The sequence below is a fragment of the Chiloscyllium punctatum genome, chromosome 38 (genome assembly GCF_047496795.1).
Source record: "Chiloscyllium punctatum isolate Juve2018m chromosome 38, sChiPun1.3, whole genome shotgun sequence".
Lineage (NCBI taxonomy): Eukaryota > Metazoa > Chordata > Chondrichthyes > Orectolobiformes > Hemiscylliidae > Chiloscyllium > Chiloscyllium punctatum.
The window spans coordinates 40,020,205-40,033,451 of record NC_092776.1 but is presented as its reverse complement, the minus strand read 5'-3'; the positions used below and the strand labels follow the sequence as shown (position 1 = coordinate 40,033,451).

Below are 13,247 nucleotides of genomic sequence, written 5' to 3'. Positions count from 1 at the left end.
TGGGAGTATAAGCATTGAGTGTATATACAGAAACATAGGCTATTGCAAAGTTTCTTTTGAAACTGGCAAGTTTTGGAAATTAAGTAAAATTTAATAAACTGATAAGTTAATGAGGGGAAAGCTATATATTGTTCTCAGTAACATAGCTACAAATTAACATGAAGATCTGACTTAAAAATAACTGCAGATAAAGTATACCAATGAATCCACAATTTTAAGATTCCAGGATAATTCAGAGTAGGGAATTTAAAAGTTTAAAGCAGACCACATTAAATAAATGGAGGAAGTTGAGCAAACTGAATAGAAGAAAATGAATAAAACTAGCATTTGGGTCACATGTCTCTTTGACGAAGCTTTTGGTCACTTCTTTCAGGATTGCTCTCGGTAGTTTAGTGGCAAAATTTATTTGCATATGCCCACATGAGATGTAACACTATAATAAAGGTTACCCCTGTATATAGTGAAAACTGTAATCTAGAGAGCTGAGCTAATGTTTGAACTCATCAAGGTGAAACATGTTAAGGCTGGTAGATTAAACACTCCACACTTCAGGGTCCAGCCTTTCTGCCAGGCAATGTCCAATCAATAAAATGAGAACACTACTTCAACAACTGTTTCAGCAACAATGGCCTAGATCTTCGGGTGTCCAGATAGTCAGAGACCTGACAAAGCCTGGAAGATGAGCATGACGACCATGCATAAATCTCAACTCACTGACTATGTCATAGTGGAAAATCTCAGCCATAGCAAAATGAGCTCTCAATGCCACAGTAGGAACTTCCTGCACCAGCGTGGCATTTCTGAGTACACTGCCAATTTATTGATTAGTTTGGTATGTTTTATACATGTTGACTAGAAATTAATTTGAAACCAAAGAAACCCATTAATTTTGTGTGACAATAGCTTGGATTGAATTCATTGCCAGGCCTATAGACGAAAGTCGATTGTCTATAACACACTGAGTCTCAAAGCTCCTATATCCATTAACACGTATATTGCTGAGCTGAAAGTTCAACTCACAGATTGACTATGCAACTAGTTACCTGATGAAGTGGTAGCACTCTGAAAGCTAGTACTTCCAAATAAACCTATTAGACTATAACCTCGTGTTGTTTTATTTTTAACTATATAGATAGATTAGATATTTTGGTGATAGAAATATTCCCATATCATGAAAATGGAACGTAACTTGTACATTTACAGACTAGAAGACCTGAGTCGAGAGTGTGGTGCTGGAAAAGCACAGCAGGTCAGGCAGCATCTAAGGAGCAGGAAAATCAACCTTTCGGGCATAAGGAATCCTTCATCAGGAATCTGATTGTCCTGCTCCTCAGATGCTGCCTGACCTGCTGTGCTTTTCCAGCATCACACTCTTGACTCTGATCTCCAGCATCTGCAGTCCTCCCTTTCTCCTAGACTAGGAGACCTGACTGTATATCAAGTAGATACAGGTGTAGCTTTTTCTAGTTGTGATGATTCGTACATATACTTTTGAACTGAAATGAAGAAATGTTGATTTTTGGAGTTTGATGCAAATAAGTGCTTCCTTTCCCAAGCAAACTGAATGCATTTCCTATTTTTTTTTGCAGTCTTGAATTGCAGCCAGTATATTTCTGATCCTTAGAAATTCCTGCTGTTGGATGCCATCTAGTGAAACAAGCTGGTAATATGATTTGGAGATGCCGGTGTTGGACTGGGGTGTACAAAGTTAAAAATCACACAACACCAGGTTATAGTCCAACAGGTTTAATTGGAAGCACACTAGCTTTCGGAGCGATGCTCTTTCATCAGGTGATAGTGGAGGGCTCGATCGTAACACAGAATTTATAGCAAAAATTTACAGTGTGATGTAACTGAAATCATACATTGAAAAATTGATTGTCTGTTAAGCCTTTCATCTGTTAGAATACAGTGATAGTTTCACTTCTTTCATGTGTAAATCACAAAACCCTTTTTTTTAAAAGTTGCATTCTCTGGTTAGCTGTTAACAATGGTGATAGCTAGACAATATGTTGGAGGTGTTGGCCCCCTGTGTTCTCTGTCTATGACCTGATGTTTAGATTGATTCTAATCTAAAAAGTGAGATAACAGAGTTTTACATAAATTCATGCAGTTTTTGAGCACAGAGTTCTACATGAATGTATGCAGTTTTTGAGCAAAGTAAAACGTAACTCTGCAAGTACAAATTCACTCCACAAAATATATATGTGCATGTGGGTCTTTGTCTGTGTGTGTGTGTCTGTCTGGGGTGGGGGTTATGAGTGTGAGAAAGTGTGTGTGTGTGTGTGTGCGTGTGTATGTAGTGAGTGCAGAGTGTCTTAAGTCTGTGAGGGGGTGCATGTGTGAGTATGGGAGTGTGTCTGTCTGTAAGGGTGTGTGTGGGTGTCTGTGTGTGCGTCTGTGTGTACCTGTGTCCGTGTGTATGTGAGAGTGTGTCCCCCAGACAGACAGACACACACAGACAGACAAAGGCACACATGCACACATATATTTTGTGGGGTGAATTTGTACTTGCAGAGTTACATTTTATTTTGCTCAAAAACTCCATGCATTCATGTAGAACTCTGAGCTCAAAAACTGCATGAATTTATGTAAAACTCCGTTATCTCACTTTTTAGATTAGAATCAATCTAAACATCATGGCATAGACAGAGAACACAGGGGGCCAACACCTTCAACATATTGTCTAGCTATCAACATTGTTAACAGCTAACCCAAGAATGCAACTTTTTAGAAAAAGTTTTGTGATTTACACATGAAAGAAGTGAAGCTATCACTGTATTCTAACAGATGAAAGGCTTAACAGACAATCAGTTTTTCAATGTATAATTTCAGTTACATCACACTGTAAATTTTTGCTGTAAATTCTGTGTTACGATCGAGTCCTCCACTATCACCTGATGAAGGAGCATCGCTCGGAAAGCTAGTGTGCTTCCAATTGAACCTGTTGGACTATAATCTGGTGTTGTGTGATTTTTAACCTGGTAATAGTAAGCTGTTTGGTTTCCAGAATAAATATTGCTCCAATCTGATTAGCACAGTCAGGGATGTCTTGAGAATTGTCTCTCAAAAACAGACATGAAAATTTATTGTGGGGAATTCATTAAGCATTCATTAAACGCTCCATATTTCTGTCATATTTCCCAAACATTTTATCTTGCAAGATGTTGATACTTCATTCACAATATTGAAGTAGCAACAGGGAGGACAAGCATATATAATTTGGTGTCATCTGATTTCAGGCTAACCCAACTTGTTAACAGTAGTTTCTATATGAAGGGCTTTTGCCCGAAATGTTGATTTCGCTGCTCGTTGGATGCTGCCTGAACTGCTGTGCCCTTCCAGCACCACTAATCCAGGATTTAGTTTTCAGCATCTGCAGTCATTGTTTTTACCTTATTCATTTGGGACTGCCCAAATGAATAAGGACCTAGCATCTTCACTTTGTACCAATATGACTCGTGGAGAACCTCCTGCACATGCATATCGTGCTCCATGGGTGCCCAAAGTTATTTCTGTTGAGCATCATTAAATTTCTTCACCCATTATCCTGAACTTTTAGACCCTTGATGTAAAAGTTGTTCATTTGCTGCCATATTGTCAAATAGGTGGAATGTCATTTTTCATTATTTAAGAATTACTCCTTCACTTGTTCAATCATTTGTACAAAATACAGCAAGGAAAAAGTGAACACTCCACAGGATCATGAGGAAGCAAAGGGGTGCCAAGTACTGGGAGCAGTCTCATTCTGGGTTCTGTGAGATTCCAAATTTACACACGAACACATCTGCCTGAGCAGCTACAATGAAGTCTCATGTAGAAGTCACTGCTACCGAGAGCTGGATTTCGTATTGCAGATTGCAAACATTTATAGGCAGTCCTATTGTTCAGGTTGGTTTTGTTTACATGGATGCTTTGTCACATAGAATAGATTTGACTTGTCAACTCTGGGCTGAATTTTACAGATCAACACCTTATAAATCTATTCATACCAAATACAACAGTTTTAAATGAAAGACTGTCGCATACTATTAAATATAAGGTGCAGCAAACAAAAACGATGGCTGTGTTACTGTATACTTTGATATCAGTGCTGCTAATCAGACTCTTCCGAAATTCAGTCTTGGGAGTTGCAAATTTCTATTTATTGTGCTGGAACTGGGATATAATTCATACTCCTCCCCATCCCATGAAAACAATAAATCATCTAATTTTGCGAGCAACTGAACTCTTTGTTATTGGTGTAATTCAATCTCAAAATAAAAATCTTCATGTTCTTGCTGCACGATAAGATATAATGTCCAAACTTTTTATAAATTTTAATTCTTGAATCACAATCACATGATTGACATGGATGCCATGTTGATTAAGGAAACTCTTTCTTACCGTAAAATGTTCTTGAGATTTGTAATTTTCATCCAAGTACACTCGTGCTCGGTTATACTCATTCATTTCATCACTCGATAGCAATTCTCTACAACAAAAGAATAAAAATACAAATCTTTCTCAGGTGATCTCTTCGATGGCTTCCAAGTCTGTCTTTCAAACATTTAAACTGTTAAACGTTACAATGGTTTAAGAATATTGTCCTTTCATCTCCTAGAACAAAGGGTCAAATGCAACCTAGTCTGAATGGACAGAATACTTTCTCTTATTGCTGGAAGGTGAACTTCAGGCAATAATCCAAAATTCAAACTTTCCTTAATGCTGAACAAAATGGCAGTCCTGAAGAGGCTAGTTGGTACGGGAAGTTCAAATTTACAATAATGCAGTGGAGATTTTTGTCCTTAGCTTGAAGCTAGGGAACATTTTCTTGTGGTAGAAATGAAAAAAGACATTTGTAATGCATTTTAGCTTGGTGCTGCCTTTAGGTGCCAAAACTTCTTAAACGTTCACAATATCCTTCATTTTAATATCCCTTAGTATTCCTCATTATAATATTTCCATTATTATGTCCCTCACAGAAATTCACTGACTTTGAAACCAATAAGTAAAAAGGATCAGATTAGTAAGTAGTTAGCCAAATAATGCATTGAAAACACAAATCTAGTTTCAATTGACTATAAATGAGCTGGTAGTTTGCTCATTATCTGATTCTGCAACATCTTAAACTTAGGCTGGCTCTCAAAGATGGGGGAACGGGGAGGAGGCAAGGAAAAGTCACCTTTAAAACTATGAGCAACATTTAGCAAATTTGTGGAAAATCAACGATAAGTTATTTTTATTTAAGAAACAATACTACTGTAAATAGAATAATAGAAATAAAAGGAGAGGCTGAGGTTTGGCATTAGAACACCTAAAATAATAATTGATACAAATATATTTTCTCAAAAGCATTTGTGTTTTTTTAAAGAATTTTTAAAAGTATATTGCTTCTCTAAGCCAAAGAAAATCTGCATTCTTTCCAATATGTTTTTCAGTAAACTGATGCCTGAAGTTTTGTTCAGAGTTATAAATCTTCACAAACATTTAAAGATGCAGGTTCTTCTGCTGGTCCTATATCCTGAACAGAGCTCAAGTATCAACAACATAGGATTATCAACTGGACTGAGGCTACTCACAAATGACAACGTCTAGTTGCTTTATTCAAACTGAGCAATCAACATGAGTGCCTTCCAGACAGCAAAAGTCCTTTCAGTCCAACAAAAATATCCCTCTTTCAGAAATCAATCCCAGCAACCATCTCTGCAATATATGTCTAAAACCCTATTCCTGCGAAAACATTTCTAATTGTCCAGAGAATTCCAAAGACCTTCCCTGGTAACTTACTGCACAATTCTCTTCAGTACAATCTTTCAGATAAAATCATTCAGTACGATTTGCTTCTTTATTCTTAACATCCTTATTTTTTGTTTACGTTTTGTGTTATTTTAGCTTTGATGAAATCTGTTTCATTCAACCCACTATGAGCACAAAATTACACACAGTTCATAATCTTACAATCTTCACTGATACCATCCTAAGGATATCATTGTTTCTGAGTAAAATAAGGAACAACAGGAAAACGTATAATCACTTCATCTGGTCATCATTTCAAATAAAAGTGAGGTACAGCAGTAGCAAATGATCCGGAAAGTGCTTAAAGTAAATGCATTGACAACTGGGATTTTAAATTATCTTATTTGTGAATTATTGTGTAACATGTGCGAAATAAAAGTTTGAAATATGAACTGTAGATGGCCTTGTGACAATGTAATCTTTGCAACCTTGGCTATTATAATATTGGTTCTACATTTGACACAATCTGATAGTCATAGTACAGTGGAAATTCTCCCATTTATATTGAGGATAGCTCCATTACCAACACAAGATAAAAATAGCCATGCACAATTGCACAAGCACAGTGATTTGTCTTAAATAGAACTTAATTTTCCAGCTCTTAGGTCATTTCAAGGGGTGGGATAGAGCCTATTTTGGACCAAGCCAAGTTTCCTTCCTGCAGTGAATTGTATGTATGGGCTAAGTTCAGTGATAGTCAGAAAGGACAGCATTAACTTCTTGAAGCATCAATGTTGAGGATGAAGGGGATGGTGTGGCTGTGGAGGTATTGTCACTGCTGTCCCTTGAGATACTTTGTGAATCCTGTCTCTTTGAATGGGACTTAGTTCTGCCAGAGTTGAATAACCTGCCAATGCTTGAATGATACCCAAACCCCCTCGAATCACTACCCAGCGATTAGTCAATGTTTTCAGGTGTGGAGGTGAGCAGAGCTCAAGCAAGGCAGAACATTCTGAGAAACTGTGACAAACAATTGACAATACCTTAGCCCCTTCCTTTACATCACATCATTTGTTTACAGACTTGAAGCAAAGGGTTAAATGTGGCATTAAAAGCCACTCTGGTTTGGTCTTTAATTTCTTGAATACCGGCAGATGGATACAGAAAAGGAAAGATTAAATAAGAACGATGAGTGCTTACAGTAGTTACACAGTTTCCTATCAAGATTGGAATGCCTACATCATCTTGTTCTGTGTCAGTAGGGGGAGACACCGTCAAGAACAGATTACATATGCTGACAAACATTGTAAATACACACCATTTGTACCAGCAGAGGGAAGCCTACGCTGTCTGGAATGTAATCTGTGCAGCAACAGTCTGAAGTTTCAATCGCTCAAGGATGGGCTTGCCATTATGATAATACTGAGCAGATTTTTAAATGACTAAAATAATTTTAAAAGTGAAATTTAGTACGTAATTTGCAAATCTTTATTCATGAATAAAGAAATCATCAACAAAACCATTATAAAGATTACTGACTCTAATATAAGGCAGCAAGTTACCACACAACTGGAGTACCCTGGTGAACACACAACACAACAGCGGCTGGATATGGCCTCACTGTCACTGGGGGAAAATGATCGTTTCATAATGACTTCTTGAACAGTTACTGATCTTTCAAATGAGTTTGATCCTTCATGGAAATTATTTGTTGTATGAACTTTTGGTTGGTGAGAGATTTAAAGCTGGCATTTGGCAGTATTCAACAAGCCTGTTAAAGTCAGGAATCGAGATTCTTTGTTGTTGTTCACTTTGTGTTATGCAGTCTGCAAAACAACAGAAGGGAAAATGACAGCCAAATGATTTGAAGTAATGCAGTTTGATATTGTACCTCAATAACGTAATGCGAGTTTTAAATCTCTGCATTTTCATATTCGTTGCAACAGAACCACAAAGGAACGAATGGAAGATTCTATTTGCTAAGTGAATTATACTTGGTACTTACTTCACAAACTTATCAACATGAGACATTGACGCTTCATAGTTCTTCCCGCCAACCTCTTGGCAATGCAATGCAATAAAATGAGGCTTGTGCGTGTGCACAGTCTGCAAGGAAAAAGAATACATAATCAATGCCTCAACAGAACAACCTGTACAATTCACATGGAGTACAATGGCTGTCAGCTGGTAAAATGCTTTAGACGTGTGGTCTAATGTCAAAATGGAAAACAATCGTCAGGGAACTTGTCTTTGCGTATTTACAGAGAGTAAAAATGATCCACAACAACCTTTGGAAAGCAGAGAGAAGGCCACGCATGATCAACTGCTGTCAATGTTTAAAAAAAATGCTCTGATTTGCCCTTTTGGGTTTTGCAGTTTACTTCAGCAGAGATCTGAGCTACAGCTTCTTGCTCACATCAGCAGCATTCCTTCAACGTCAGGTTTAACCTGAGGTTGTCAGTTCGGCTGGGAATGGATTGATTGGCCCGCAGCAGACCTGATGTCCCATGTGGTTTCAGTGGTTTGGACCAGGTGGCTGAAAGAGGAAGCTATGATTTTCTGTCACGACTTCCCATACTCTCTTCCTCTCCAGTATTTTGAGGAATGGAGTTCTCACATTACTCAATGCACAAGTTGAAGGGCAGCTTGGTAATTCTTCATCGCAACATTAGTAAAATCAAGACATTGGAATAAATGGGGAAACCTGACTTTTATTATTTCATACAGATTTTTAAGTTCCATTTAAACAATAATCCACTGTTTTCAATCGGTAGGAAAAAGGCAAATGTCAACACTAAGAACAATGTTAAGCTAATTTAACGTTCAGAGTCTACAACAGGTTTCTGAAAAGGTTATACTAATCTCTTGAGAGCAGATTTTGTCTCTATTTTGGTTTAAAACTGTGTTGACTGTTTCATTTTGTTACGGGTGTTCCAGTTTCCTCCTACAGTCCAAAGACGTGCAGGTCAGGTGAATTGGCCATGTTAAATTGCCCATAGTGTTAGGTGCATTAGTCAGAGGGAAGTGGGTCTGGTTGGGTTACTCTTTGGAGGGCCAGTGTGGACTTGTTGGGCCAAAGGGCCTGTTTCCACACTGTAGGGAATCTAATCTTTTGCTTTCATCTGTGTCCTGGCCAATAGTGTCATGTAGCATGGAGATAGATCCTTCAGTCCAAATATCCACGTCAACCATGTTCCCAAAATAAACGAGTCCCATTTGCCTGTGTTATATATTTATCCTTAAACATCATCATTAACATGGATCATCTGATTTTTATGCACAGGTTCGAACAAGATTTCTTCTCTATGCAGGACCTCCAACCGACATTGTACACCAGGTACATTGATAACATTTTCTTCCTCTGGACCCATGGCGAGGAGTCACTGATAAAACTACACAATGACATCAACAAGTTTCATCCCACCATCAAACTCACCATGGACTACTCTCGACTGTCTGTCTCATTCTTGGACACATGCGTCTCCATCAAGGACGGACACCTCAGCACCACACTCTACTGCAAACCCACAGACAACCTCACAATGCTACACTTCTCCAGCTTCCACCCAAAACACTTTAAAACAGCCATTCCCTATGGTCAAGCCCTACGCATACACTGGATCTGCTCAGATGAGGAGGAACGTGATGGACACCTAAAAGTACTCAAGGATACCCTCACAAGAACGGGGTACGATGCTCAACTCATCGACCGCTAGTTCTGACGTGCCACAGCAAGGAACTGTAATGACCTCCTCAGGAGACAGACACGGGCTGTAACTGACAGGGTACCCTTCGTTGTTCAGTACTTCCCAGGGGTTGAAAAATTATGCCATGTTCTTCATGACCTGCAACACATTATCAATGAGGATGAGCACCTTACCAAGACCTTTCCCACATCTCCACTACTTGCCTTTAAACAACTGCCAAACCTCAAACAGATCATTGTTCGCAGCAAACTGCCCGGCTCTCAGGACTACTCCATACAACCCTGTCACAGTGGACGCTGCAAGACATGTCAGATTGTGGACATAGATATCACTATTACGCGTGGGAAGACCTCCCACCTTGTACATGGCAGGTACTCATGTGACTCAGCCAACGTTGTCTATCTTATACGTTGCAGGCAAGGATGCCCGGACGCATGGTACACTGGGGAAACTGAGCAAAGGCTACGACAACGGATGAATGGGCACCGCACAACAATCAACAGACAAGAGGGTTCCCTCCCAGTTGGGGAACACTTCAGTGGTCCAGGACATTCAGCCTCGGACCTTCGGGTGACCATCCTCCAAGGTGGACTTTGGGACAGGCAGCAGAGGAAAGTGGCTGAGCAGAGGCTGATAGCTAAGTTCGGTCCCCATAGGGAGGGCCTCAACCAGGACCTTGGGTTCATGTCACATTACAGGTGATCACCATTGCACTACACACACACACAGATATTCCTACACACACACACACTCTCACATACACACGGACACAGGTACACACAGACACGCACACAGTCACCCACACACACCCTTATAGACACATGCACTCCCACACATGCACCCCCTCACAGACTTAAGATACTCTGCATTCACTACACACACACACACACACACACACACACAAACACACACACACTTTCTCACACTCACAACCCCCACCCCAGACAGACACACACACAGACAGACAAAGACCAATATGCACACATATATTTTGTGGTGAATTTTTTTGTACTTGCAGAGTTACATTGCACTTTGCTCAAAAACTGCATACATTCATGTAGAACTCTGAGCTCAAAAACTGCATGAATTTATGTAAAACTCTGTTATCTCACTTTTTAGATTAGAATCAATCTAAACATCAGGCCATAGACAGAGAACACAGGGGGCTAACACCTTCAACATATTGTCTAGCTATCACCATTGTTAACAGCTAACCCGAGAATGCAACTTTTAAAAAAAAGGGTTTTGTGATTTACACATGAATAAGTGAAACTATCACTGTATTCTAACAGATGAAGGGCTTAACAGACAATCAATTCTTCAATGTATAATTTCAGTTACATCACACTGTAAAGTTTTGCTATAAATTCTGTGTTACGATCGAGCCCTCCACAATCACCTGATGAAGGAGCGTCGCTCCGAAAGCTAGTGTGCTTCCAATTAAACTTGTTGGACTATAACCTGGTGTTGTGTGATTTTTAACCATGGATCATCTGGTCATTCTCATGTTGATCTTTGTGTAAAGCTTGCTGTATATACATTGGTTATTGCATTTCTGATATTACAGTGACTACACTTCAAACGTATCTATTTGCCTGCAAACAATGACAGATTCTACTTATGTCACATCTTCATGTAATTAAACGTCGCAAAGGCCTTCACAGGAGCATGGTAAAAGAAAATATGATACCAAGCCATTTCAAGGGATATTGGGTCAAATGTACAAACGCTTGGTCAAAGAGATAGGCCTTAAGGATAGTCTTAAATAGGAAAGCAAAGTAGAATGAGAAGAAGTTTAGGAAAACATTATGTAAATAAAAGTTTTTCTTCTTTATCCTAACCTAAAAAGTGCTATTTGTGATATTGATGTTCATTATGCTCATAAAATCCCTACAATGTGTAAGCAGACCTTTCAGCCCATTGAGTTCACATCAACTCTCCGAAGAACAACCCACACAGACCCACCTCCCCCATCCTATCCCTGTAACCTGCATTCTGCATGGCCAATCCATCGAACATGCTCAACTTTGGACTGTGGGAGGGAACTGGAGCCCTCAGAGGAAACCCACACAGATATGGGAAAAACATGTCAGATAATCAGAGGGTTAGATAGGGTGGTCAGGGAGAGCCTTTTTCCAAGTATGGGAACGGCAAACACGAGGGGACACAACTTTAAAGTGAGGGGAGATAGATATAAGACAGATGTCAGGGGTAGTTTCTTTAGTCAGAGAGTAGTAAGGGTATGGAATGCTTTGCCTGCATCGGTAGTAGATTCGCCAAGTTTAAGTACATTTAAGTCGTCATTGGACAGGCAAATGGACGTACATGGAATAGTGTAGGTGGGATGGGCTTCAGATTAGTATGACAGGGCAGTGCAACATCGAGGGCTGAAGGGCCTGTACTGCGCTGTAATGTTCTATGTTCTAAGTTATATGTTCCACACAGACAGTTGCCTAAAGCTGGAATCAAACCCGGGTTCCTGGCGTGTGAGGCGGCAGTGCACCTATTAATGATCCAGGAACACAGGCACTAATCCAGTTATTTTCACTATGTCGTCAACTCCACTAAAACAGCATTCCACACCAATGTATTAATCAGATTGTTGCAAGGTTTGTGAAGGTTTGTTGCTCAGGTTGAGGTTTAGGGTGTAGGTTTGCTCGCTGAGCTGTAGGTTTGATATCCAGACGTTTCATTACCTGGTTAGGTAACATCATCAGTGGCAACCTCCAAGTGAAGTGAAGCTGTTGTCTCCTGCTTTCTATTTATATGTTTATAAATAGAAAGCAGGAGACAACAACTTCACTTCACTTGGAGGTCGCCACTGATGATGTTACCTAACCAGGTAATGAAACGTCTGGACATCAAACCTACAGCACAGCGAGCAAACCTACACCCTATTAATCGGATGTCTAACATTGCCAAAATAATTTCCATTCGTCATAAAAGACAAGGAATCAATGTTAAAATTATTATTATTGAGAACAATAATTTCAACCATGATGATGAGTTATGAAGAGTGCCTCTGGAGTAAAATAGAACTAATATTGCAAGTTCCTTAATGAGAATTTTGCTTATATTATGATCATATTTTCCCACTGAATATTATTGAGCCTTATTATGTTACAAAGATTGTTGCACCCTACTCTCAAATCACAGGAGACTGCTTTCACCTTATTTCTGCACAGCAAAGGTAGCAGCTCTCTGAATCATCAGGTCTCGTTATTGTTTTCTTGAACAGTATGTAAGGGAACATGCAAGGGAGCAAGGTATCCCAGATCTGCTTCTGTGTAATGAGACAGGAATCATAAATGATCTCATAGTTAGGGAGCCTCTTCAAGAAATTTAAATAGAGCTGGAGGGCGAGAAGGTAAAATCCAATACCAGTGTCTTGTGCTTAAACAAAGAAGACAATAATGAGATGAGGAAGGAGTTGGCTAAGGTAGATATGGTGGGTCAATTGAGGAACAGTGGAGGACTTCCAAAGCGATTTTTTTCACAGTGCTCAGCAAAAGTATGTACCAGTGAAGAGGAAGGACTGTAGCAAAGGGGATAATTAGCCATGGTTAATGAAGGAAATAAAAGACAGTATCAAATAGAAAGCTAATTCACAGAAAGTGGCAAAGAATAATGGGAAACTAGAGGATTGGGAAATCTTTAAAGGTCAACAGAAAGTCACAAAAAAAACAAAAAAAAACTAAGATAGATTATGAGAGTAAACTACTTAGAAAATGTTTCTACAAATACATAAAATGTAAAAGAATGACTAACATTAGTCCTTTAGACAATGAAAAGGAGGATTTAATAATGGGAAATGAGGAAATG

General features: G+C 39.2%; 1 protein-coding gene across 2 annotated transcripts in view; it reads right to left on the bottom strand.

Annotated features, from left to right (window-relative positions):
* Positions 1-13,247, bottom strand: part of LOC140463542 (inositol polyphosphate-5-phosphatase A-like) — a 528,804-nt gene that overhangs the window by 270,335 nt on the left and 245,222 nt on the right. For both annotated transcript variants that reach the window (XM_072557674.1, XM_072557675.1), the window contains exons 3-4: positions 7,724-7,824; positions 4,387-4,474 (exon numbers count right to left, since the gene is read on the bottom strand). In XM_072557674.1, coding sequence (XP_072413775.1) covers positions 4,387-4,474; positions 7,724-7,824 — 189 coding nt within the window. The remainder of the gene's footprint in view (positions 1-4,386; positions 4,475-7,723; positions 7,825-13,247) is intronic.